The sequence below is a fragment of the Moschus berezovskii genome, chromosome 12 (assembly GCF_049115385.1).
Source record: "Moschus berezovskii isolate FMDL1 chromosome 12, NW_MosBer_1.0, whole genome shotgun sequence".
NCBI classification, from domain to species: domain Eukaryota; kingdom Metazoa; phylum Chordata; class Mammalia; order Artiodactyla; family Moschidae; genus Moschus; species Moschus berezovskii.
Genome location: NC_142471.1, coordinates 50,906,623 through 50,932,538, shown reverse-complemented (window position 1 = coordinate 50,932,538; position 25,916 = coordinate 50,906,623). Strand labels below are relative to the sequence as shown.

The following is a 25,916-nucleotide window of genomic DNA, read 5'->3' as shown; positions in this document are numbered from 1 at the left end:
GTCGTGTCCGACTCTTTGTGACCCTATGAACTGTAGCCCGCCAGCCTCCTCTGTCCATGGGATTCTCCAGGCAAGATTACTGGAGTTGACTGTCATTCCCTTCTCCAGAGGATCTTCCTGACCCAGGGATTGAACCCAGGTCTCCTGCATTGTGGCAGATTCTTTACCATCTGAGCTCCAGGGAAGATCCTTTTGGCAGTAAACTAGGCATCAAACATAATGAAGTAACATTTCATAGGTAATGCAGAGAGTGTCTTTGGAGATTGAGCTTGAGATGCAAGGGTCATTGAAGTCTAGGTCCAAATCAACCAAGACCCCACAAGTAACATGAGAGTAGGTGGGGATGCATCAGAATGTACTAGAGAGGATAATGAGGCATCTGTCAGGTGTACATGAAAACTATCCAGAAAAACTGAGAAATTTAAGCTTGGAAGTCAGGAGAGATTTCAGGTCAGAAAAGACTTCTACAACATACAGATCAGAGAAAGAACATATTCTTTGCTCAGAGAGTAAAGAACACAATGGTGTAGGCTTAATGAGTCTCGGTGAAAACTACAGGAAAAAGGGGGAAAAAAAAGCTTTGAAAGATAGAAATCTGGAATATTCTAAAGATTTAAGAATAAATAAATTAATCCAAGCACAGAGATACCTTTTAGGAAAAAAAAAATCCAAAGATACAAGAGGAGAAATCTATGGCCATCAAGACAAGAAGAACCAGTAGTTTCATAAAAGACAAGAGAGGAGAGACTTCACAGATTGTAACACATTTAATGACTATGAGCGAACAGGAAACTATAAATGTCATACATCACTGGAAATCACAGCCACTCTTGTAATAATTGAGAAAGCTTCCCTGGAAGGGGAGAGCAGCATAAATAAAGTAGTAGAGCTCTCTTTGACTGTTACATGAAAAGTAGAGTTCTTTATGACAGATTATAATGGAAGCATTTGTGGTAAGATAGTCTTGGGACATAACCCAGGACTTTAAACAAGGATGGAGAAGAATTCATTAAAGTGTGGATTCTAGCTACTAGGTGACCAAATCTGGTAAGCAACTAATGCCAAAATGATGAACATTGCATGACACAATACATAAAAGAAAATATATATACTAAACACATAGTTAATCTGTCAATATTATCACAATAATATTATGGTATTTCTAACCATTTGGTATTTCTAAACCATATGATATTTCTAACCATTTCTGACAAAATGTGGGCCATTGAGGAAGGGAAAGGCAAACTACTTCAGTATTCTTGCCTTGAGAACCCCATGAACAGTATGAAAAGGCAAAAAGATAGGACACTGAAAGATGAACTCCCGTGGTCAGTAGGTGCCCAATATACTACTAGAAATAAGTGGAGTAATAACTCCAAAAAGAATGAAGAGAGAGCCAAAGCAAAAACAACATACAGTTGTGGATGTGACTGGTGATGGAAATAAAGTCCAATGCTGTAAATAGCAACATTGCATTGGAACCTGGAATGTTAGGTCCATGAATCTCGGCAAATTGGAAGCAGTCAAACAGGAGATGGCAAGAGTGAACATCAACATTTTAGGAATCAGAGAACTAAAATGGACTGGAATAGGTGAATTTAACTCAGATTACCATTACATCTACTATGGCGGGCAAGAATCCCTTGGAAGAAATAGAGTAGCCATCACAGTCAACAAGAGTTCAAAATGCAGTAGTTGGATGCAATCTAAAAAATGACAGACGATTTCTGTTTGTTTCCAAGCAAATCATTTAATATCACAGTAATCCAAGCCTATGCCCCAACCAGCAATGCTGGAGAAGCTGAAGTTGAACAGTTCTATGAAGATCTACAAGACCTTCTAGAACTAACACCCCAAAAAGATGTCCTTTTCATTATAGGGGACTGGAATGTAAAAGTAGGAAGTCAAGAAATACCTGGAGTAACGGGCAAATTTGGCCTTGGAGTACAGAATGAAGCAGGGCAAAAACTAATAGAGTTTTGCCAAGAGAACGCACTGGTCATAGCAAACACCGTTTTCCAACAACACAAGAGAAGACTCTACACATGGACATCACCCGATGGTCAATACTGAAATCAGATTGATTCTGTTCTTTGCAGCCAAAGCTGGAGAATGTCTATACCGTCAGTAAAAGCAAGACTAGAATAGAACTGTGGCTCAGATCAGGAACTCCTTATTACCAAATTCAGACTTGAATTGAAGAAAGCAGGGAAAACCACTAGACCATTCAGGTATGACCTAAATCATATCCTTTAGGATTATACAGTAGAAGTGACTAATAGATTCAAGGGATTAGATCTGATAGAGTGCCTGAAGAACTATGGATGGAGGTTTGTGACATTTCACAGGAGGCAGGGATCAAGGCCATCCCCAAAAAAAGAAATGCAAAAGGCAAAATGGCTTTCTGAGGAGGCCTTACAAATACCTATTAAAAGAAGAGTAATGAAAGGAAAAGTAGAAAAGGAAAAATATACCCATTTGAATGCAGAGTTCCAAAGAATAGCAAGGAGAGATAAGAAAGCCTTCCTCAGTGATCAGTGCAAAGAAATAGGGGAAAACAATAGAATGGGAAAGATTAGAGATCTCTTCAAGAAAATTAGAGACACCAAAGGAATATTTCATGCAAAGATGGGCACAATAAAGGACAGAAATGGAATGGATCTAATAGAAGAAGAAGATATTAAGAAGAAGTGGCAAGAATACACAGAAGAACTGTATAGAAAAGATCTTCATCACCCAGATAATCATGATAGTGTGATCACTCACCTAGCACCAGACAGCCTGGAATGAGAAGTCAAGTGGACCTTAGGAAACATCACTAAGAATTAGTGGAGGTGATGGAATTCCAGTTGAGCTATTTCAAATCCTAAAAGATGATGCTGTGAAAGAGCTGCATTCAGTATGCCAGCAAATTTGGAAAACTCAGCAGTGGCCACAACACTGGAAAAGGTCAGTTTTCATTCCAATCCCAAATAAATTTATATCAAAAAAAAAAGAAGAAAGGTAATGCCAAAGAATGTTCAACTACTGCACAATTGCACTCATCTCACATGCTAGCAAAGCAATGCTCAAAATTCTTCAAGTCAGGCTTCAACAGTCCATGAACCATGAACTTCCATACTTTCAAGATGAATTTAGAAAAGGCAGAGGAACCAGAGATCAAATTGCGAACATCTGTTGGATCATCGAAAAAGCAAGAGATTTCCAGAAAACATCTACTTCTGCTCTATTGACTACACCAGAACCTTTGACCGTGTGGATCACAACAAACTGTGGAAAATTCTGAAAGAGATGGGAATACCAGACCGGCCTCCTGAGAAGTCTGTATGCAGGTCAGAAAGCAACAGTTAGAACTGGACATGGAACAACAGACTGGTTCCATATCGGGAAAGGAGTACGTCAAGACTGTATATTGTCATCCTGATTATTTAACTTATATGCAGAGTACAGAAATGCTGGAATGGATGAAGCACAAGCTGGAATCAAGATGACTGGAATAAATATCAATAACCTCAGATATGCAGATGACAGTTATGGAATAAGCAAAGAGGAACTAAAGGGCCTCCTGATGAAAGTGAAAGAGGATAGTGAAAAAGTTCGCTTAAAGCTCAACATTCAGAAAACTAAGATCATGGCATCTGGTTCTATCCCTTCATGGCAAATAGATGGGGGAACAATGGAAACAATGACAGATTTTATTTTGGGGGTCTCCAAAATCACTGCAGATGGTGACTGCAGCCATGAAATTAAAAGATGCCACTCCTTGGAAGAAATACTATGACCAACCTAGAGAGCATATTAAAAAGCAGAGACATTACTTTGCCAAGAAAGGTCCGTCTAGTCAAAGCTATGGTTTTTCCAGTAGTCATGTATGGATGTGAGTGTTGGAGTATAAAGAAAGCTAAGCGCCAAAGAACTGATGTCTTTGAACTATGGTGTTGGGGAAGACTCTTCAGAGTCCCTTGGACAGCAAGGAGACCCAATCAGTGAATCCTAAAGGAAATCAGTCCTGAATATTTATTGGAAGCTCTGAGGCTGAAGCTGAAATTCCAATACTTTAGCCACCTGATGAGAAGAACTAACGCATTTGAAAAGACTCTGATGCTGGTAAAGATTGAAGTGGGGGAGGAGAAGGGGACGACAGAGCATGAGATGGTTGGATGGCATCACCGACTCAATGGCCATGAGTCTGAGTAAACTCCAGAGGTTGGTGATGGATAGGGAGATTGGCGTGCTGCAGTCCATGGGGTCGCAAAGAGTCGAAACAACTGAGCGACCTAACTGAATGAGCTGGACTGAACCAGGGACAATTTACTCAGCAATAAATTCAACTGGCCAGAATGCATGCAACTTTTCAACACTGAAAAAATTTATGTAAGGATTTACTGTATTTGTCTTTAATAGAAAATCGAGACAATTGAACCATGATCCTACACTCTCCAAATTCTGCAGTTTTCTGTAATACTAGAAATCTTCAAACACATAGGCATAACAACTTTAAAAGAGTCAGACTAAGAATAAATTTACGCTATTAGAAGAATTTTATCTCATCCAAGTTTATGTCTTCTCTATTAAAATAGAGTTTAGCATATACTAGGTCACCATCGTAAATAATCTGCCTGCCAGTGCAGGCAACATGGGTTCATTCAATCCTGAGTCAGGAAGATCCTCTGGAGAAGGAAATGGCAACTCACTCCACTATTCTTACCTGGGAAGTCCCATAGACTAAGGAGCTTGGCAGGCTACAGTCCATGGAGTACCAAAGAGTTGGGCACAACTTGGTGACTAAACAGAACAGGGTTCCATGGCTATTTACTATTTATTTAATTAATAAATACGCCATAACTAACTCATGGCTACAAATTGCTTTAGTGACCCTGAAAAATCAAATTCATATCATTTTTTATTATATCTTCGTTCATGGGCCAAACACTGTACTAGAATAACTTTAAAATTTTTCTGAGCTGATAAAATATGCATGCATGGTGGTAGAACTAAGGATGGTTTCTCAAATCAGGAATACCACTGAGGCAATTAGAGAAATTTCACTCAACATAGAAGGTGAGCAGGTGTCAAAGCTTTCAAAATTTGAAGAATTAGTTCACGAAAGGAACAGCAAGCATGTAATTAGAGTCATCATGTCCTGTTTAGCTGACATAAATAGTTATCTTGCTCCGTATACAAGATCTTATTTAGTGAAATTCCAGAAATTTTAGCACAGCATGGAAATAGCAAAGGAAAATAGAAAAAAGAAAAAAAAAAAGAAGAAGAAAGAAAAAATACAGACATAAACTCAGCAATTTGAATGTGAAACTTAAAAACTAGCTACACTTCTTAACCCTAGGGATCCAAAGTGGATTCAAAATGGCATATAAAAGAGCACATGAAAACCTGATGCTACTACTATAGCAGATTTTGTTTTCCTATGATGATGACAATAAAATGCCCATCCCTGTACAAGATGACTTCTACACGCTTCCCATTAGAACATAGCATACACTTCTACTACCTGAATCTGGCAGAGCTTTGACTACAGCAGAAGTGACACTGCAAACTACAAATCTAGTTCATAAACATTCTGTCTAATTCTTTTGGGAAGCTTCTTCTTAGAGGCCAGTTGATGTGAGGAAGCTCAAATAGCCCAGGAAAAGCCTACATGGAGTGGAAATGAAGCCTCCCGCTCACAGCCCTCACTGAGCTGGAGCCCATAGCCAGAATCAACTTGCTAAGTTTACTATTTGGAAAGTGATACCCAGTCCTTGGTCTTCCCAGATGGCGCTAGCAGTGAAGAACCTGACTACCAATGTAGGAGACATAAGAGATGTGGGTTCAATCTCTGGCTCAGGAAGATCCCCTGGAGGAGGGCATGATAACCCACTTCAGCAAACTTGCCTGGAGAATCCCATGAGCCTGGTGGCCTACAGTCCATAGTGTAGCAAAGAATCAGACACAACTAAAACGATAGAGCACACTCACACACAGAGCCCTTAGCCAAAGTGTCCTAGCTGATGCTGTGTAGAGCAGGAATGAGGTGTTCCCTCAGGTCTGCCAGAATTGTGGTTTTATGAACAAATTTAAAGATTGCAATTTGAAGTCACTAAATTTTATTGCTTTGTTATGCAGTGATTGATTACCAGAATAAGTGCCTAATTTTGCAAGTAAACATATCTAATTTTTTCTGCATGCCAATAAAAATATAATATTTGATGAATAAATATTTGCTATAAGTATTTAAATCTGTAAAACTAAAATTCTTGTTTCACAGAATGTTCAAGAATGGATTGATCTGTTAAAAATGATGATGAATAAACTTTGGTCATTCTGTGATTTATAGAATATCCTTTAATTCAAGATATATGATTTCAAAAGAAAATACTATTAATTTATTAGCTATACAAGGCTAAGTCACTTAAATTCTGTATCCCAGAGATCTCATTTATAAAATGACCATTACAGTGGTAACTATCTGAAAGGATTTAAGTTAATATGTTTGTAGAATTGAGCACAGTTCATGACAAAGTGAACAACCTAAATAGTCATTAGTCATTATTATCATTTACCACAAATCTGGAACATGGCTTTATCTCTAGCATGAAATGGCATAGGAATTAGAGATGCTTAATCCATAACCTGGAGCAAAGAGGAAATGATGCTCAAAGATCTTTATAAAGTCAATACACTTTGTTTCTCAAGCAGTAACCTCTGTCTTTACTTCTCTCGTTACATCAAGTACTGTTAAACATTCATCACACTGGTTCATTGATTTTAGTCTTATTAGGTCAGTATTCCCCTTCTCTTGGGATCTCACTGATACACCAGCTACTTAAATTAGCTCAGAAAAATAGATTAATACTAAAAATATTTTTGTCATGATTTCAATTAAGCCTTTCAAAGAAAAGTTCAATGTTCATATCATTAAGTCTTCTCACTAAAATTCAACAAAATAATATCATGACCTATAACTTTAGGTAACCTATAAATACTTGTCTAGACAAACTCTCCATTAGCCTTTCAGTCTGCAAAATTACTCCATTCAGCTTTAAAATAATATTATTTTCTTCACTCAGCACACATCATAACATTTATCCATTTTTTAGGTTATTTTTTTATCGTGCAAACCAACTAGACCAGTAATCATTTATTCCAGCAAACACAAAAGTGGTTTTCAACCATTTAAGAGTGATTGCTAGTAAAGCAAGTGGGTAAAATATTGGATAAAGTAATTGGTAAAATATTCGGTAAGAACTCTTTAAAGTGATTGGAATGCAATCTAATTTACACTTAGAAGTAATCTGTGTTCTATTCTTTTAAAAAAAAGAAAAAAAAAATGTTCAAATACAGAGAGGATCCTCCAAACCACAGTTCTCAAATGTCAGAAATAAAATCAAATATCTCGCAACAAATTCTGACATCACTAGCCATATTGCTAACCCAGAAGCCTAAAGGCTTTTCATAGGAACAGCAAAAACAATCAAATAGTTGACTCCTAGGAATTTGACTGCTCTAAAAGAGGTTTTTTTTTTTTTTTTTTTTTTACATTTAAGGAAGAAACTGATACTTTAGTCTAAGCAGGGTATCTGTTGGGCTTACCAGGTGGCACAGTGGTAAAATATCTGCCTGCCAAGGCAGGAGACACAAGAGACAAAGCTTCAATCCCTGGATTGGGAAGATCCCATGGAGTAGGAAATGGCAACCCACTCCAGTATTCTTGACTAGAGAATTCTATGGACAGAGGAGCCTGGCAGGCTATAGTTCGTGGGGTCACAAAGAGTGGGACATGACTGAGCACACACGTGTACACAAACAGAATATCTATTAGCCTTATAACTTTTATTCTTAGATATGTATATTTATCATCCAGGCAGGTCTATGGTGTGAATTTTAGGCTGACACCAATTTACAGATTTATTATAATTTTTTTTTAAAAAAATGAAGAATTGAATGTAGAAAATCTGTACACATGACTTAACTTTTTGTTTCTTTAAAACACATCTTTAATGAATAAATATTTACATTAAGGATTCATTAGCTACCCTCTCCAAACAGCCAAGCAAAATCTCCAATAATATATCAGGATTCTAAAAGACAAAAAGGCATCCTGTTAATATATGTGTCCTCCGACTTAGGGCTGAATGTTGACAAGGGAATTTAAGAAAATGCTGGGGTTATTTCTTGGGGTTTCCAAGTATATGATATCAACTGATCTTTGTTATGCTTTATACATGGAAAAAAAAAATCAGAGTCAAATGGGCTGCTACTTCAGGTTGTTGTTCACTTGCTAAACTGTGTCTGACTATTTGTGACCCCATGGACTGAAGCACATTAGACTTCCCTGTCCTTCACTATTTCCTGAAGTTTGCACAAATTCATGTCCATTAAGGTGGTGATGCTATCTAACCATTTCATCCTCTGCCATGTTACTTCATGACATTCATTCAATGATATAATCAGACATTATGACCAAAAATTTACCCATACTGTTTCAAAATGGTTTGGGACATAAACTATTTTCCAATATCCATCTAGAAAGGCATACTATTTTCCCCACATATGTGTTCAAAACATTTGAATAGGATCTCATTGGGGTTACAGAGGTGGAAGTGAAGAGGAAAAGATGAGAGTATGCTTACTGGAGTTCTCAGTTCAGGTATGACAGCTTGATAGGTGAGTGGGCGACAGTCACGAGTGTTTGGCACAAGGACACATGGAAGAAACATTGGACCCAGGTCATCTCCATCCAGAACGTCCACAGTGAGGGTGGTGGTGGTGGTTCGCCGTTCATTTAGGTTTTGTGCACGGTCCTGTGAGAGTGGGAAAAAAGAAAAAGAACATAAGATGTATTCAATGTTCCCTCCAGCTTGATTACACTGTAGACACATTTCTTCCTGACTGTAGGCATCTGACCTCCCTTTTCTTAGAGAATTTACTTTAGAAAACTTGCATTTGGAAATACTTTCTCTGCCCCTTTGAGATGTCAACCTTCTTCTAGTTCTAACTTTTACCAGTTTTATACCCAGGACTCTGTCTCTAGGATCTAAGTATTATCCTTTTGAAATGCAATAATCAAGGAAGATAGAGCTTCTATTAAAATCTCAAAGTCCCTGTAGGAGGGTAGGAGCCTAACTTCCATGAAGGTTTTCTCCAAGTCATGAAACCATCTCCCATCATGAAGATACATAAATGTTTACTTTCCTTTGAGAAGACAGTTAACAAACAAGTTAACAATCAAGATGACTCTCGATTCTTTCACTCCTGTCCCCACCCCAGTATTTTGAGAAATTTAACTTTATGAAATAAATGTTGCTCATTTAAAAAAAAAAGGTGGGGGAGAGAGAGAAGAAGAAGAAAAATTAAATGAAGAGGTGACTAAAAGAAAGGAGAGAAGACCCACAAGATCTGCTATACTCTCATTGTAAAAATGTATTTGTATGTTTCACATAAGATTGCCTCTCACAAAGTATAGTATTTTGAGAGCATTCCTTCTCTCCATGTAGCTTTCTGGCATCACTAAAATAACTTGTTTCCAAGTTTATAAATGACAATTGTTTCATTTCTTCATTCTTTGAGACTCTAAAAAACTACAATTTCTGAGAGGAGTATCCTTGTATCAGTAATGGGAATTACATTTCCATTTTTCCTCTTTTCCACTAACCACAATATTGCCAGAGAACATGGAATTTATTTTCTTTTATTGTCTGTTTTCTTTTTCTCATTTATGAGTTGCAAAGTGTTCTTTGGTAAGATCTTGGGAAGCAGAAGCTCTATTGTTGCAATTTTGCAAGTGCAACCTTTCTGAAATGCAATAACTTTATGACTCTGAAACCAACCAGGACCTCCAGTTACAAATCCTGTTCGTGTTCCCCCTTTCTCATTTGTAGGAAATAGATTTCATTCAGCTTCTTTGACCTTCCTGAGTTCCAAAGGGAGATTCAAATAATTGCTAATTAGAAGAGTGAGGGAATGCAGAAACAAAGGAAGAGCAATCAAGAAATAATAGTACAGTGATAAAGTAAAACCTGGTTCTTCCTCAAGTAATATATATAACAATATCTTTGAGTTCTTCTGCAGGAACTAAGGCCCCACCAGGTGGAGAATTGTAACTTCAGGTAAGCACAATATTCCTAGGATACCACCCTGTTACCTCACTACCAATCAATCAGAAAGAAGACTGCACAGAGTGGACATTGACAAATACACTAATCCCCACCCCAAATGATTATCTGTGATAAGCTTCCCCTTTCTCCCTTTAAAAACTTTCATGGTAGAGCAGACTTAGTATTGGTTCCTGGACACAACTCTGCCTTCTTCCAGCTTGCCAGACTCCTGAATAAAGCAACCTTTCTTTTCCTAGCAACAACTGTCTCTTGAGCATTAGCTTTCAAGTGGTAAGCAGCAGAACATGAGTCTGGTAAAGACTCTTGTATTCTTTGATGTTTAATTTATCAAATTATTATTTACAAATTATTTTAAATTAAATTAAAGACATTAGAGATTGATCATACACAGAAAGAAGACTTTTCAGAGTTTCCTTTAACTTATTAAAAGCAGAAACATTTGCAAGTGAAGCTGCCATAAAACTGTTCTCTGGGGGAGTTTTGTAGCCATGGGAAAAGAAACAAAGAGAAGAAAAACACTAGAATCTACATAAACAAACATCATCACAAACTTTCTGTACCTCCTGTTTATTCCCTAGAAACCTACTCATTCTTTAGCTGCTTAGGAAGCAATTTCATTTGCTTGCTTTCTTACACATATGGAAATGCTTTATTCTTTTCACTTGTTAATCTGTTTGGGGGTTTTAAATATATATATATATATATATATATATATATATATATATATATATATGGCTGTGATGGGGCTTCCTTGCAGATAGAGGGCTTTCTCTAGTTGTAGAGAGTGGGAGCTACTCTCTAGTTGTGGTGTATGGCCTTCCCGCCGTGGTGGCTTCTCTAGTTGTGGAGCATGGGCTCCAGGACACTGAGACTTCAGTAGTTGCTGCATGTGGTCTCAGCAGTTGTGGTTCCCAGGCTCTAGAGCACAGACTCAATAATTGTGGTGAGGTAGATGTCTACTACTTTGGCCACCTGATGCGAAGAACTGACTCATTGGAAAAGACCCTGATGCTGGGAAAGATCGAAGGAAGTAGGAGAAGGGCATGACAGAGGATGAGACAGTTGGATTGCATCATCAACTAAATGGACATGAGTTTGAGCAAACTCCAGGAGTTGGTGATAGACAGGGAAGGCTGGTGTGCTGCAGTCCATGGGGTTGAAAAGAGTCAAACATGACTGAGCAACTGAAATGACTGACTGCGAAATTGCAAGGCTGTCATTGTACGGATGAGGCTCCAGTTCTTTTTTAATTCCAACTCTTTCTCTCATACAAACATCTCACTCCATTAACCTAAAGCTATACCCTTTGTCCCAATTTCCTGACTTTTAGAGGAATGTGTCCTTGGTCTGGCAGATCATAAAACATCCAGACTCAAGACAAGAGTCTTTTTTTTTTTTTTTGTCTTTTTATTTTTTTTTTAATTTTTTTAAGTAATTAATTTATTTTTTATTGGAGGCAAATCATTTTACAATACCATATTGGTTGGTTTTGCCATACATTGACATGAATTCGCCCCGGGTCTACATAAGTTCCCTCTCCTGAACCCCCCTCCCACCTCCCTCCTCCCTTTATCCTCCCTGTGGGTCATCCCCACACGCCAGCCCAGAGCATCCTATAACATGCATCGACCCTGAACTAGTGATTCGTTAAACAAGAGTCTTGAGTAACTGTTGAGTCTTCAGTAACTGTTGACCAACTTATCAAGACGGAAAAGACAAGGTGGACCATTAACTTTTATCCCATACATCTGGTCCCTATTTGGTCTTTAAAAGATGGCCTGCAGTCATGAGAAAGGGTCGTGGGATGGTGACTCAATGTCTATGAAAACTCAAGGACAGGGGGATTAAAAAAAAAAAAGGCATAAAAATGACAGACTGGAAATAGGGACTTTCAAACTAATTGGTCAGAAATTACATACATCAGGGATGCGAGCCAATCAAAAATGAATAGATCAGTACTGATAAAGATATAAACTGCTGTAGGTCAGTTCAGTTCAGTCACTCAGTCATGTTCAACTCATTGCAACCCCATGGACTGCAGCACTCCAGGCTTCCCAGAGCTTGCTCACACTCATCTCCATTGAGTCAGTGATGCCATCCAACCACCTCATCCTCTGTCATCCCCTTCTCTTCTTGCCTTCAATCTTTGCAAGCATCAGGGTCTTGTCTAATGAGTCAACCCTTCACATCAGGTGGCCAAAGTATTGGAGCTTCAGCTTCAGCATCAGTCCTTCCAATGAATATTCAGGGTTGATTTCCTTTAGGACTGACTGGTTTGATCTCCTTGAAGTCTAAGGGACTCTCAAGAGTCCTCTCCAACACCACAGTTCAAAAGTATCAATTCTTCGGTGCTCAGCTTTCTTTAGGGTCCAATTCTCACATCCATACATGATTACTGGAAAAGCCATAGCTTTAAATATATGGACCTTTGCTGGCAAAGTAATATCTTTGCTTTTTAATATGCTGTCTAGGTTTTGAGGTAGAAATTACTAGGCAGTCAGTATAGAACTCTGAGATCTGGGTCTTGTTTTCAGTAAACATCCTCGTCCATTGTCCTAAATTCCTGGAATATGTCTTTAGTCTGATAGATTATCAGCACTCAGATCCAGGGAAGGGCAGTAATTAAATTCTATTCCATATGCTTGGGGAAAAAACAACTGGTGATCATTAATCTTAAGCCAATCAGTTCAATTCAGTTCAGTCATGGCAAAAAGTAGTATCTCTGCTTTTTATTATTCTGTCTAGGTTGGTCATAGCTTTACTTCCAAGCAGCAAGCATCTTTTCATTTCATAGCTGCAGTCACCACCTGTAGTGATTTTGGAGCCAAAGAAAATAAAATCTGTCACTGTTTTCATTGTTTCCCCATCTATTTGCCATGAAGTGATGGGACTAGATGCCATGATCTTAGTTTTCTGAATGTTGAGTTTTAAGCCAACTTTTTCACTCTCCTCTTTCACTTTCATCAAGAGGCTCTTTAGTTCTTTTTCACTTTCTGCCATAAGGGTGGTATCGTCTGCATATCTGAGGTTATTGGTATTTCTCCTGGTCAACTTGATTCCAGCTTGAAATTTATCCAGCCTGGCATTTCGCATGATCTACTCTGCATATAAGCTAAATAAGCAAGGTGACAGTATACAGACTTGACATATACTTTTCCCTATTTGTAACCAGTCTGTTGTTCCATGTCCAGTTCTAACTGTTGCTTCTTGACCTGCATATAGATTTCTCAGGAGGCAGGTCAGGTATCAGACAGTCCCATTTCTTTAAGAATTTTCCAGTTTTTTTCAATCCACACAGTCAAAGTCTTTGGTGTAGTTAATAAAGCAGAAGTTTTTCTGGAACTCTCTTGCTTTTTAGATCATCCAATCAGTTCAGTTCAGTTCAGTTGCTCAGTCATGTCTGACTCTTTGAGACCCCATGGAATGCAGCTCACCAAGCTTCCCTGTCCATCACCAACTCCCAGAGTTTATTCAAACTCATGTCCATTGAGTTGATGATTCCATCCAACCATCTCATCCTCTGTCCTCCCCTTCTCCTCCTGCCTTCAATCTTTCCCAACATCAGGATCTTTTCAATTGAGTCAGTTCTTCACATACGGTGGCCAGAATATTGGAGTTTCAGCTTTAGCCAGAGTGCTTCCAATGAATATTCAGGAATGATTTCCTTTAGGATGGACTGGTTGGATCTCCTAGCAGTCGAAGGGACTCTCAAGAGTCTTCTCCAAAACCAGTTTAGAAGCATCAATTCATTGGTGCTCAGCTTTCTTTATAGTCCAACTCTCACATTCATACATGACTACTGGAAAAGCCATTAGATGATCCAATGGATTTTGGCAATTTGATCTCTGGTTCATAAGCCTATACATCTGGTCTATGGTAAAATGGCCAAAGGGTATGAAAAAGGGTGGTGACTTAATCTAAGGATCAAGAGAAGGCATAAGGAAGTTAAGTATCTTGATCTTTAAATTCAGTTCAGTTCAGTTCAGTCTCTCAGTCCAGTCCGACTCTTTGCGACCCATGAATTACAGCACGCCAGGCCTCCCTGTCCATCACCAACTCCCGGAGTTCACTTAAACTCATGTCCATCAAATCGGTGATGCCATCCAGCAATCTCATTCTCTGTCATCCCCGTCTCCTCCCACCCCTAATCCCTCCTAGCATCAGACACTTTTCCAGTGAGTCACCTTGTCGCATGAGGTGGCCAAAGTATTGGAGTTTCAGCTTTAGCTCAGCCCTTCCAATGAACACCCAGGATTGATCTCCTTTAGAATGGACTGGATGGATCTCCTTGCAGTCCAAGGGACTCTCAAGAATCTTCTCCAGTATCACCGTTCAAAAGGATCAATTCTTCGGCACTCAGCTTTCTTCACAGTCCAACTCTCACATCCATACATGACCGCGGGAAAAACAATAGACTTGACTAGACAGACCTTGGTTGGCAAAGTAATGTCTCTGCTTTTTAATATGCTATCTAGGTTGGTCATAACTTTCCTTCCAAGGAGTAAGCATCTTTTAATTTCCTGGCTGCAATCAGCATCCACAGTGATTTTGGAGCCCAAAAAAATAGTCTGACACTGTTTCCACTGTTTCCCCATCTATTTCCCATGAAGTGATGGGACCAGATGCCATGATCTTCGTTTTCTGAATGTTGAGCTTCAAGCCAACATTTTCACTCTCCTCTTTCACTTTCCTCAAGAGGCTTTTGAGTTCCTCTTCACTTTCTGCCATAAGGGTGGTGTCGTCTGCATATCTGAGGTTATTGATATTTCTCCCAGCAATCTTGATTCCAGCTTGTGCTTCTTCCAGCCCAGTGTTCCTCATGATGTACTCTGCATATAAGTTAAATAAGCAGGGTGACAATATACAACCTTGATGTACTCCTTTTCCTATTTGGAACCAGTCTGTTGTTCCATGTACAGTTCTAACTGTTGCTTCCTGACCTGCATACAGGTTTCTCAAGAGGCAGGTCAGGTGGTCTGGGATTCCCATCTCTTTCAGAATGTTCCACAGTTTATTGTGATCCACACAGTCAAAGGCTTTGGCATAGTCAATGAAGCAGAAATAGATGTTTTTCTGGAACTCTCTTGCTTTCTCCATGATCCAGCGGATGTTGGCAATTTGATCTCTGGTGCCTCTGCCTTTTCTAAAACCTGCTTGGACATCTGCAATTTCACAGTTCACATATTGTTGAAGCCTGGCTTGGAGAATTTTGAGCATGACTTTACTAGCGTGTGAGATGAGTGCAATTGTGTGGTAGTTTGAGCATTCTTTGGCATTCCCTTTCTTTGGGATTGGAATGAAGACTGACCTTTTCCAGTCCTGTGGCCACTGCTGAGTTTTCCAAATTTGCTGGAATATTGAGTGCAGCACTTTCACAGCATCATCTTTCAGGATTTGAAATCGCTTAATTGGAATTCCACTAGCTTTGTTCGTAGCGATGCTCTCTAAGGCCCACTTGACTTCACAATCCAAGATGTCTTGTTCCAGGTGAGTGATCATGCCATCATGATTATCTTCATCATGAAGATCTTTTTTGTACAGTTCTTCTGTGTATTCTTGCAACCTCTTAATATCTTCTGCTTCTGTTAGGTCCATACCACTTCTGTACTGTATTGAGCCCATCTCTGCATGAAATGTTCCCTTGATATCTCTAACTTTCTTGAAAAGATCTCCTGTTTTTCCTATTCTGTTGTTTTCCTCTATTTCTTTGCATTGATCGCTGAGGAAGGCTTTCTTATCTCTCCTTGCTATTCTTTGGAACTCTGCATTCAGATGCTTATATCTTTCCTTTTCTCCTTTGCTTTTCGCTTCTCTTCTTTTCACAGCTATTTGTAAGGCCTCCTCAGATAGCCATTTTGCTTTTTTGCATTTCTTTTCCATGGGGATGGTCTTGGTCCCTGTCTCCTGTACAATGTCACGAACCTCCATCCAGAGTTCATCAGGCACTCTATCTATCAGATCTAGTCCCTTAAATCTATTTCTTACCTCCACTGTATAATCATAAGGGATTTGATTTAGGTCATATCTGAATGGTCTAGTGGTTTTTCCTACTTCAATTTCAGTCTGAATTTGGCAATAAGGAGTTCATGATCTGAGCCACAGTCAGCTCCTGGTCTTGTTTTTGCTAACTGTATAGAGTTTCTCCATCCTTGGCTGCAAAGAAATATAATCAATCTGATTTTGGTGTTGACCATCTGGTGATGTCCATGTGTAGAGTCTTCTCTTGTGTTGTTGGAAGAGGGTGTTTGCTATGACCAGTGCGTTCTCTTGGCAAAACTCTGTTAGCCTTTGCCCTGCTTCATTTCATGCTCCAAGGCCAAATTTGCCTGTTACTCCAGGTGTTTCTTGACTTCCTACTTTTGCATTCCAGTCCTCTATAATGAAAAGGACATCTTTTTTGGGTGTTAGTCCTAAAAGGTCTTGTAGGTCAAATTAATTGGTTAGAAAGACTGTGATTTAAGGAAGGATATAAAAACTGCTGTAAGTCCCACCTTGGGGGGACTCTATAACCCCTCTCAGTATCTATGCTGAGAGCTTTGTACTTTCCTCTACTTTAATAAATCCTATTTGCTTGCTACTGTGAATTTTGCCTGCTTATGGATTCCATTCCTCAGACAAGAACTTAGATTCCCATCTTAGTTTGTCATGGCTTTTCTTCCAAGGAGCAAGTATCTTTTAATTTCATGGCTACAGTCAACATCTGCAGTTACTTTGGAGCCCAAGAAAATAAAGTCTATCACAATTTCCATTGTTCCCCCATCTAATTGCTATGAATCACTGCAGATGCTGATTGCAGCCATGAAATAAAAAGATGCTTACTCCTTGGAAGGAAAGTTATGACCAACCTCGACAGCATATTAATAAGCAGAGACATTATTTTGCCAACCAAGGTCTGTCTAGTCAAGGCTATGGTTTTTCCAGTGGTCATGTATGGATGTGAGAGTTGGATTTGAAGAAAGTTGATTGCCGAAGAATTGATGCTTTTGAACTGTGGTGCTGGAGAAGACTCTTGAGAGTCCCTTGGACTGCAAAGAGATCCAACCAGTCCATTCTAAAGGAGATCAGTCCTGGGTGTTCATTGGAGGGACTGATGCTTAAGCTGAAGCTCCAATACTTTGGCCACCTCATGACAAGAGCTGACTCACTGGAAAAGACTCTGATGCTGGGAGGGATTGGGGGCAGGAGGAGAAGGGGACAACAGAGAATGAGATGGCTGGATGGCATCATCGACTCAATGGACATGAGTTTGAGTGAATTCCGGGAGTTGGTGATGGACAGGGAGGCCTGGTGTGCTGTGATTCATGGGGTCGCAAAGAGTCGGACACGACTGAGTGACTAAACTGAACTGACCTGAACTGAACTGATGGGACCGTATGCCACGATCTTGTTTTCTGAATGTTGAGTTTTAAGCCACCTTTCTGGCTTCATGTCACCTCTTCTCAGTGTCTGTGCTGGGAGCTTTATACTTCTCTCTCCTTTAATATAAACTCTGCTTGGGTGAGGGTTTGCATGTTCGTGAAGTTATCCATGAACAAGAACTCGGATTCCCATTTCAGTGGTGCACAGGTTTAATTGCTCTGAAGCATATGATATCTTCCTGTACCAGTGATTGAACCTGTGTCCCCTACATTGCAAGGAAATTTTTTAACCACTGGACCACCAGGAAAGCCCTTGGGCTTTGTTTTATTTTGGTTTTGGTCAGTCTAATACAAAGTCTCTGATTAGTAAATCTAAGAGGACAGAGCAAAACATTTTTCTTTCTAAGAAGAAAATAAACATATTGAGATTATACTGATAATTATGATTGGTTAAATTTTTATTTACTTTTTAAAATTTATTATTAACTTTTGGCCTCACTGCATGTCTTGTGGGATCTTAGTTTCCCAACTAGAGATTGATCCCAGGCCCTTGGCAGTAAGGGAGCAGATTCCTAACCACTGGCCTGCCAGGGAATTCTCCTGATTGGTTAAATATATGGAGTATATAATTTTATATAATTTTTTAAGTCCTCCATTCACTGTTTTAAATTTTCCACGTCGGTTTATTATATCTAGTACAGCTGAACGTATATTAGGGGTAGCAAATGACATGTGAGATAATTTTGTTCTACAAATAAGAATTTTAAATTATACTTTAAACCTATGAACTGAATATAAATAGAAAAGTCTTAATTTAACTTAAAAAATTTTTTTTTTTAGAAAACACATCAAACCTACTATTTAAAATTATGATTATAATATAGGGGAGTAGAATTTGCCACCCCCAAATATGTCTCTTTGGCATAAAGATTATTTTAGGCTGATTATTTTTAAGAAACTGAAGGCACAAAGGAAGCTTTGAAAACTGGGAAATAGTCTTTTGTAAGGGACATTTACATATACAAGGGAAATCTCCTTTTGTAAAGTGTCTCTTTGGCTATACCAGGAAGAGGGAGATGATCTTATCACTAGCAACTTAAATATGCATATCAACTTTTGTTGTTGTTTACTCACTAAGTTCTGTCTGATTCTTTTGCAACCCTATGGAATTAGGCCTCCAGGATCCATGAAATTTTACAGGCAAGAATGGAGTGGGTTGCCATTCCCTTCTCCAGGGGATCGACCCAGGGATCAAACCCATGTCTCCTGCAATGGTAGGCAGATTCTTTACCATTCTGCCACCTAACTTCCCTTAACTAAGCTTCTACCCTCAATATCTTCTGTGTCTAGCTAAAGGTGAGGGCTTCTGCCATACTCGGGAGGAGTTACCCTGTTTTCCTGAGTCTTCCTCATGTACACAAAAGATATGTGTATGTGTTAGTCGCATCTGACTCTTTGAACCCCCTTGGACTGAAAACCCCCCCAGGCTTCTCTGTCCATGGAATTCTCCAGGCAAGAATACTGGAGTGGGTAGCGATTCCCTTCTCCAAGGTATCTGCCTAACCCAGGGATTGAAACCAGGTCTTTTGCATTACAGACAGATTCTTTACCATCCAGGCCATGGAGGAAGTCACGTATGTGATACAACTTTGTCTTTTTTCCATTAATCTGTCTTATAGCAATGTGACTATTAGACCAACCAAAGAACCTAGAAGGGTAGAATGGGAAAATTTCCCACCTCTACAATTGTGTAGAATGTAGTTTGCAAAAAAGTGTCAATTAAAATTTAAGAAAGATATTGAATTAATACCATTTTGTGTGATATTGGATGTGCCACATTCCAATGGTGATTTCCTTGGTTCTTACCTTTCTCAAGGGGTAAGAATTCAGTCTAGAGGCATGGTGTTGTTCAGTTGTTAAGTCATGTCCAACTCTTTGCAATACATGAAAGTAACAGTCCAGGCTTCCCTGACCTTCACTATCTCTTGAGTTTTCTCAAATTCATGTCCACTGAGTCAATGATGCTATCTCATTGTCTTGTTGAAGTCAGTCAGTATAGTACTCTGAGACCTTGTTTTCAATAAATATCTCCTTCCATTAACCTAAAGTTACACACTTTGTTCCAAATTCCTGGAATGTATCCTTGGTCTGATAAACCATTAGCACTCAGATCCAGGGAGAGCAGTAATTAACTTCTTTTCCATTGCAGAATGGCCAGGAGTTGTGAAAAAGGGTGGTGACTTAATCTGAGGATCAAGAGAAGCCATAAAGATTTTAAGCTAAACATTTTGACCTTTAAAATGATAGGTTAGAAATGATGTATTTTAAGGACAGGAGCCAATCAAAAATGTACAGATTAATACTGGCAAGGAAAGTTATGACCAACCTTGATAGTATTTTAAAAAGCAGAGACATTACTTTGCCAACCAAGGTCCGTCTAGTCAAGGCAATGGTTTTTCCCGTGGTCATGTATGGATGTGAGAGCTGGACTGTGAAGAAAGCTGATCGCCGAAGAATCGATGCTTTTGAATTGTGGTGTTGGAGAAGACTCTTGAGAGTCCCTTATACTGCAAGGAGATCCAACCAGTCCATTCTAGAGGAGATCAATCCTGGATGTTCATTGGAGGGACTGATGTTAAAGCTGAAGCTGCAATACTTTGGCCACCTCATGCGACGAGTTGACTCACTGGAAAAGACTCTGATGCTGGGAAAGGTTGGGGGTGGGAGGAGAAGGGGACGACGGAGAATGAGATGGCTGGATGGCATCACCGACTCTGTGGACATGAGTTTGAGTGTACTCCGGGAGTTGGTGATGGACAGGGAGGCCTGGCGTGCTGTGATTCATGGGGTCGCGGAGAGTCGGACACGACTGAGCGACTGAACTGAACTGAACTGAACTGAAGTCCCACTTTGGGGGGACTCTTTATCCCCTCTCAATGTCTATGCTGAGAGCTTTGTACGTTCCTTCTCTTTAATAAATTGTATTCACTTGTCACTGTGAGTGTGACAAGTGACAACTTTCTTTACTGTGAAGTTCTTTCTTAGGCTCTGTGAACCAAACTTCTGATTCCCATTTCATCAACCTCTGCCACCCTCTTTTCCTTTTGCCTTCATTCTTTCTAAGCATCAGGGTCTTTTCCAATGAATCAGCTCTTTGTGTCAGGCGGACAAAGTATTAGAGTTTCAGCATCAGTCCTTCCAATGAATATTCAGAGTTAATTTCCTTTAGGACTGACTGGTTTTGAAACTGTTTACCTCAGTTTGGGACTTGAACCCATGGGCCAGGACTCAAATCTAACCAAAACCTAGTTTGGTTCTCAAACCCCCGATGGACTTCAACTCAGACAATACCCACAGTCTTCCAACTGAGATCACAGACCTGGTTTCAGGACCTAGTGAAGCTTAGGTTCTTGATGTTTCATCATGGTAATAGAAATAAAGGGATAGATAAGAAGTGGATTTATTCAGAGAGACGTACACTCCATAGACAGAGTGTGGGCCATCACATAGGGTGTGTGCAGCTGCTATGAGATATGGCATAGTTAGTTTTTATGAGCTGGGTAATTTCACAGGCTAATGAGTGGGAGGATTATTCTAACCATTTGGGGGAAAGGGTAACAAAAATTGGGCCACCACCCATATTTTGGTCTTTTGGTGCCTTGACCTGTCATGGCTCCTCTGGATATGTCATTTAGCTTGCTGATTGAAGATCAAGGTCTAGTTGAAGGTGACTTGTATGCCATCTTGGACCCATTTGATTCTAATATATTTGTGCTTTGTCTTGGGGTATGAAATTCTTTCAAATGTTGTGCCCTGCCCCCTTCCCTCCTGTTTCATTTTGAACTCCGTGCAGTACATGGAACTCTTGAGAGTCTTCTCCAGAACAATTCAAAAACATCAATGTTTCATCACTCAGTCTCCGTTATGGTACAACTTTTACATCTATACATAACTATGGAAAAACCATAGCTTTGATTAAACGGTCCTTTGTCTGCAAAATGATGTCTCTGTTCTTAATACACTGTCAAGAATTGCTATATCTGTCAAGGCAAGGAGCAAGCATCTTTCGATTTCATGGCTGCAGTCACAGTTCCCAGTGATTTTGGAAATTAGGAAAATAAAATCTGTTACTGCTTCTACTATTTCCCCTTCTGTTTGCCATGAAGTTATGGAACTGGATGCCATGATCTTACTTTTTTGAATGTTGAGTTTTAAGTCAGCTTTCTCACTCTCATCTTTCACTTTCAAGAGACTCTTTATTTCCTTTCTCACTCTCATCTTTCACTTTCAAGAGACTCTTTATTTCCTCTTCGTTTTCTGCCATTAGATTGGTATCATCTGCCTATCTGAGGTTTTTGACATTTTTCCTAGCAATCTTGATTCCAGCTTTTGATTTATCCAGCCTGGCATTTCACATGATTACTCTGTAAGTTAAATGAGCAGAGTGACAATATACAGCCTTGATATACTGCTTTTCCAATTTTGAATCTGTCCATTTTTCCATGTCCATTTCTCACTGATGCTTCTGGTCAGGAGGCAGGCAAGGTGGTCTGGTATTCCCATCTCTTTAAAAATTTTCTACAGTTTGTTCTGATCCACAAAGTAAAAGGCATTAGTGTAGTCAAAGAAGAATAAGTAGCTATTCTTCTGTTATTTCTTTGCTTTCTTTATGATCCAGTGAATGTTGGCAATTTGATCTCTGGTTCCTCTGCCTTTTCTAAATCCAGCTTGTACATCTGGAAGTTCTCCGTTCACATTTGGTTGAAGCCTAGCTTGAGGCATTAGCCTGCTAGCTTGTGAAATGAGTGTAACTGTAGTTTTAACATTCTTTGGCATGGCCCTTCTTTGGGATTGGAATGAAAACTGACCTTTTCCAGTCCTGTGGCCAATGCTGAGTTTCCCAAATTTGCTAGCATATTGGGTGTAGCACTTTCACAGCATCATCTTTTGGGATTTTAAATAGTCAGCTGGAATTCCATTACCTCCACTAGCTTTATTCAGAAAAATGCTTCATAAGGTCCACTTGATTTCATACTCCAGGATGTCTGGCTCTAGGTGAGTGACCACACCATTGTGATTATCCTGGGCATTAACACCTTTTTTTTTGTACAGTTCTGTGTATTCTTGCATCTCTTTTTAATCTCTTCTACTTTTGCTAGGTCCTTACCATTTCTGTCCTTTATTGTGTCTAAATTTGCATGAAATGTTCCCTTGGTATCTCCAATTTTCTTGAAGAGATCTCTAGTCTTTTCAATTCTATTGTTTTCCTCTACTCTTTGCATTGTTCATTGAAAAAGCCCTTCTATATCTCTCCTTGCTATTCTTTGGAACTCTGCATTCATATGGGTGTATCTTTCCTTTTCTCCTTTGCCTTTTGCTTCCCTTCTTTTCTCAAATTTTTGTAAGGCCCCCTCAGTCAACTACTTTGCCTCCTTGAATTTCCTTTTCTTTGGGATAGTTTTGGTCACTACCTCTTGTACAATGATATTAATCTGTGTCCATAGTTCTATCAGATCTAATCCATTGAATCTATTTGTCACTTCCACTGTACAATCGTAAGAGATTTATCTCATACCTGAATGGCCCAGTGGTTTCCCCTACTTTCTTCAATTTAAGTCTGAATTTTGCAATAAAATGTTCATGATCTGAGCCACAGTAGCTCCTGTTCTTATTTTTGCTGACTGTATAGAGCTTCTTCATCTTTGGCTACAAAGAATATAATCAGTCTGATTTTGGTATTAACCATCTGATGATGTCTATGTATAGAGTTGTCTCTTGTGTTTTTGGAAGAGGGTATTTGCTATGACCAGTGTGTTCTCTTGTCAAAACTATGTTAGCCTTTGACCTGCTTCATTTTGTACCCAAAGGCCAAACTTGTGTGTCATTCCAGGTACTGCTTGATTTCCGAGTTTTGAATTCCATTCCCCAATGATGAAAAAGACATCTTTTTCTAGTGTAAGCTCTAGAAATTCTGGGAGGTTATCACAAACTGTTTGACTTCAGCTTCTTGGATATTAGTGGTTAGGACATAGACTTGGATTACTCTGATGTTGAAAGGTTTGCCTTGGAAAGGAATTGAGACATTGCTGAAGTTTTTAAGATAGCATCCATATGCCACATTTCAGACTCTTATATATGTTTGTTATACAGATTTAAATGCAAGCCTTCTCCATTGATAAGTTTCTAGAGATTTAGAATAATCCTTGCCTTCTTGGTACAGATAAAAAGACACCCATTACAACTAGAGTTTTTACTTGTAAATGAAAATTCTTCTATTAGTTTTTAGAGCTTCTTTTCTGCATGCTGTGTTTTTTGTTTATTAATCAACCTAAAATAATTCTTATGCTTGTTGAAATAAAATTAATAATTTAGGCAAATGAGAAAATTTCTTCCCCTTTAGTGTGTTCTGTACATGTACGTTAACCATACCTCTTTGCTGCTGCTAAGTCACTTCAGTCGTGTCCGAGTCTGTGTGACCCCAGAGACAGCAGCCCACCAGGCTCCCCCATTCCTGGGATTCCCCAAGCAAGAACACTGGAGTGGGTTGCCATTTCCTTCTCCAATGCTAAGCACCTCAGTTCAGTTCAGTTCAGTTGTTCAGTCGTGTCCGACTCTTTGCGATCCCATGAATCACAGTACTCCAGGCCTCCCTGTCCATCACCACTCCCGGAGTTCACTCAAACTCACGTCCATCAAGTCAGTGAAGCCATCCAGCCATCTCATTCTCTGTCGTCCCCGTCTCTTCCCACCCCCAATTCTTCCTAAAATCAGACTCTTTTCCAGTGAGTCAACTCGACACATCAGGTGGCCAAAGTATTGGAGTTTCAGCTTTAGCATCAGTCCTTCCAATGAACACCCAGGAGAGATCTCCTTTAGAATGGATTGATTGGATCTCCTTGCAGTCCAAGGGACTCTCAAGAGTCTTCTCCAGCACCACAGTTCAAAAGGATCAATTCTTCGGCACTCAGCTTTCTTCACAGTCCAACTCTCACATCCATACATGAACATGGGAAAAACCATAGCCTTGACTAGACAGACCTTGGTTGGCAAAGTAATGTCTCTGCTTTTTAATATGCTATTTAGGTTGGTCATAACTTTCCTTCCAAGGAGTAAACATCATTTAATTTCATGGCTGCAATCAGCATCCACAGTGATTTTGGAGCCCAAAAAAATGAAGTCTGACACTGTATCCACTGTTTCCCCATCTATTTCCCATGAAGTGATTGGACCAGTCGCCATGATCTTTGTTTTCTGAATGCTGGCCTTCAAGCCAACCTTTTCACTCTCCTCTTTCACTTTCATCAAGAGGCTTTTGAGTTCCTCTTCACTTTCTGCCATAAGGGTGGTGTCATCAGCATATGTGAGGTTATTGATATTTCTTCCAGCAATCTTGGTTTCAGCTTGTGCTTCTTGCAGCCCAGCGTTCCTCATGATGTACTCTGCATATAAGTTAAATAAGCAGGGTGACAATATACAAACTCGACTTACTCCTTTTCCTATTTGGAACCAGTCTGCTGTTCCATGTCCAGTTCTAACTGTTGCTTCCTGACCTGTATACAGGTTTCTCAAGAGGCAGGTCAGGTGGTCTGGGATTCCCATCTTTCAGAATGTTCCGCAGTTTATTGTGATCCACACAGTCAAAGGATTTGGCATAGTCAACGAAGCAGAAATAGATGTTTTTCTGGAACTCTCTTGCTTTCTCCATGATCCAGCGGATGTTGGCAATTTGACCTCTGGTTCCTCTGCCTTTACTAAAACCTGCTTGAACATCTGGAATTTCACGGTTCACATATTGATGAAGCCGGGCTTGGAGAATTTTGAGCATGACTTTACTAGCGTGTAAGATGAGTGCAATTGTGTGGTAGTTTGAGCATTCTTTGGCATTCCCTTTCTTTGGGATTTGAATGAAGACTGACCTTTTCCAGTCCTGTGGCCACTGCTGAGTTTTCCAAATTTGCTGGAATATTGAGTGCAGCACTTTCACAGCATCAGTTTTCAGGATTTGATATAGCTCAATTGGAATTCCATCACCTCCACTAGCTTTGTTCGTAGTGATGCTCTCTAAGGCCCACTTGACTTCACATTCCAAGATGTCTGGCTCCAGGTGAGTGATCACGCCATCGTGATTATCTTCGTCGTGAAGATCTTTTTTGTACAGTTCTTCTGTGTATTCTTGCCACCTCTTCTTAATATCTTCTGCTTCTGTAGGTCCATATCATTTCTGTCTTTTATCGAGCCCATCTTTGCATGAAATGTTCCCTTTATATGTCTAATTTCCTTGAAAAGATCTCTTGTTCTTCGTATTCTGTTATTTTCCTCTATTTCTTTGCATTGATTGCTGAGGAAGGCTTTGTTATCTCTCTTTGCTATTCTCTGGAACTCTGCATTCAGATGCTTATATCTTTCCTTTTCTCCTTTTCTTTTTGCTTCTCTTCTTTTCACA

The 25,916-nt window shown here is 39.5% G+C and overlaps 1 protein-coding gene across 16 annotated transcripts in view; it reads right to left on the bottom strand.

The window, feature by feature from the left end:
- The window catches only part of PCDH15 (protocadherin related 15), an 870,688-nt gene that overhangs the window by 463,948 nt on the left and 380,824 nt on the right, over positions 1-25,916 (bottom strand). For all 16 annotated transcript variants that reach the window (XM_088842500.1, XM_088842496.1, XM_088842498.1 and 13 more), the window contains one exon: positions 8,631-8,801. In XM_088842500.1, the coding sequence (XP_088698626.1) occupies positions 8,631-8,801 (171 nt within the window). The remainder of the gene's footprint in view (positions 1-8,630; positions 8,802-25,916) is intronic.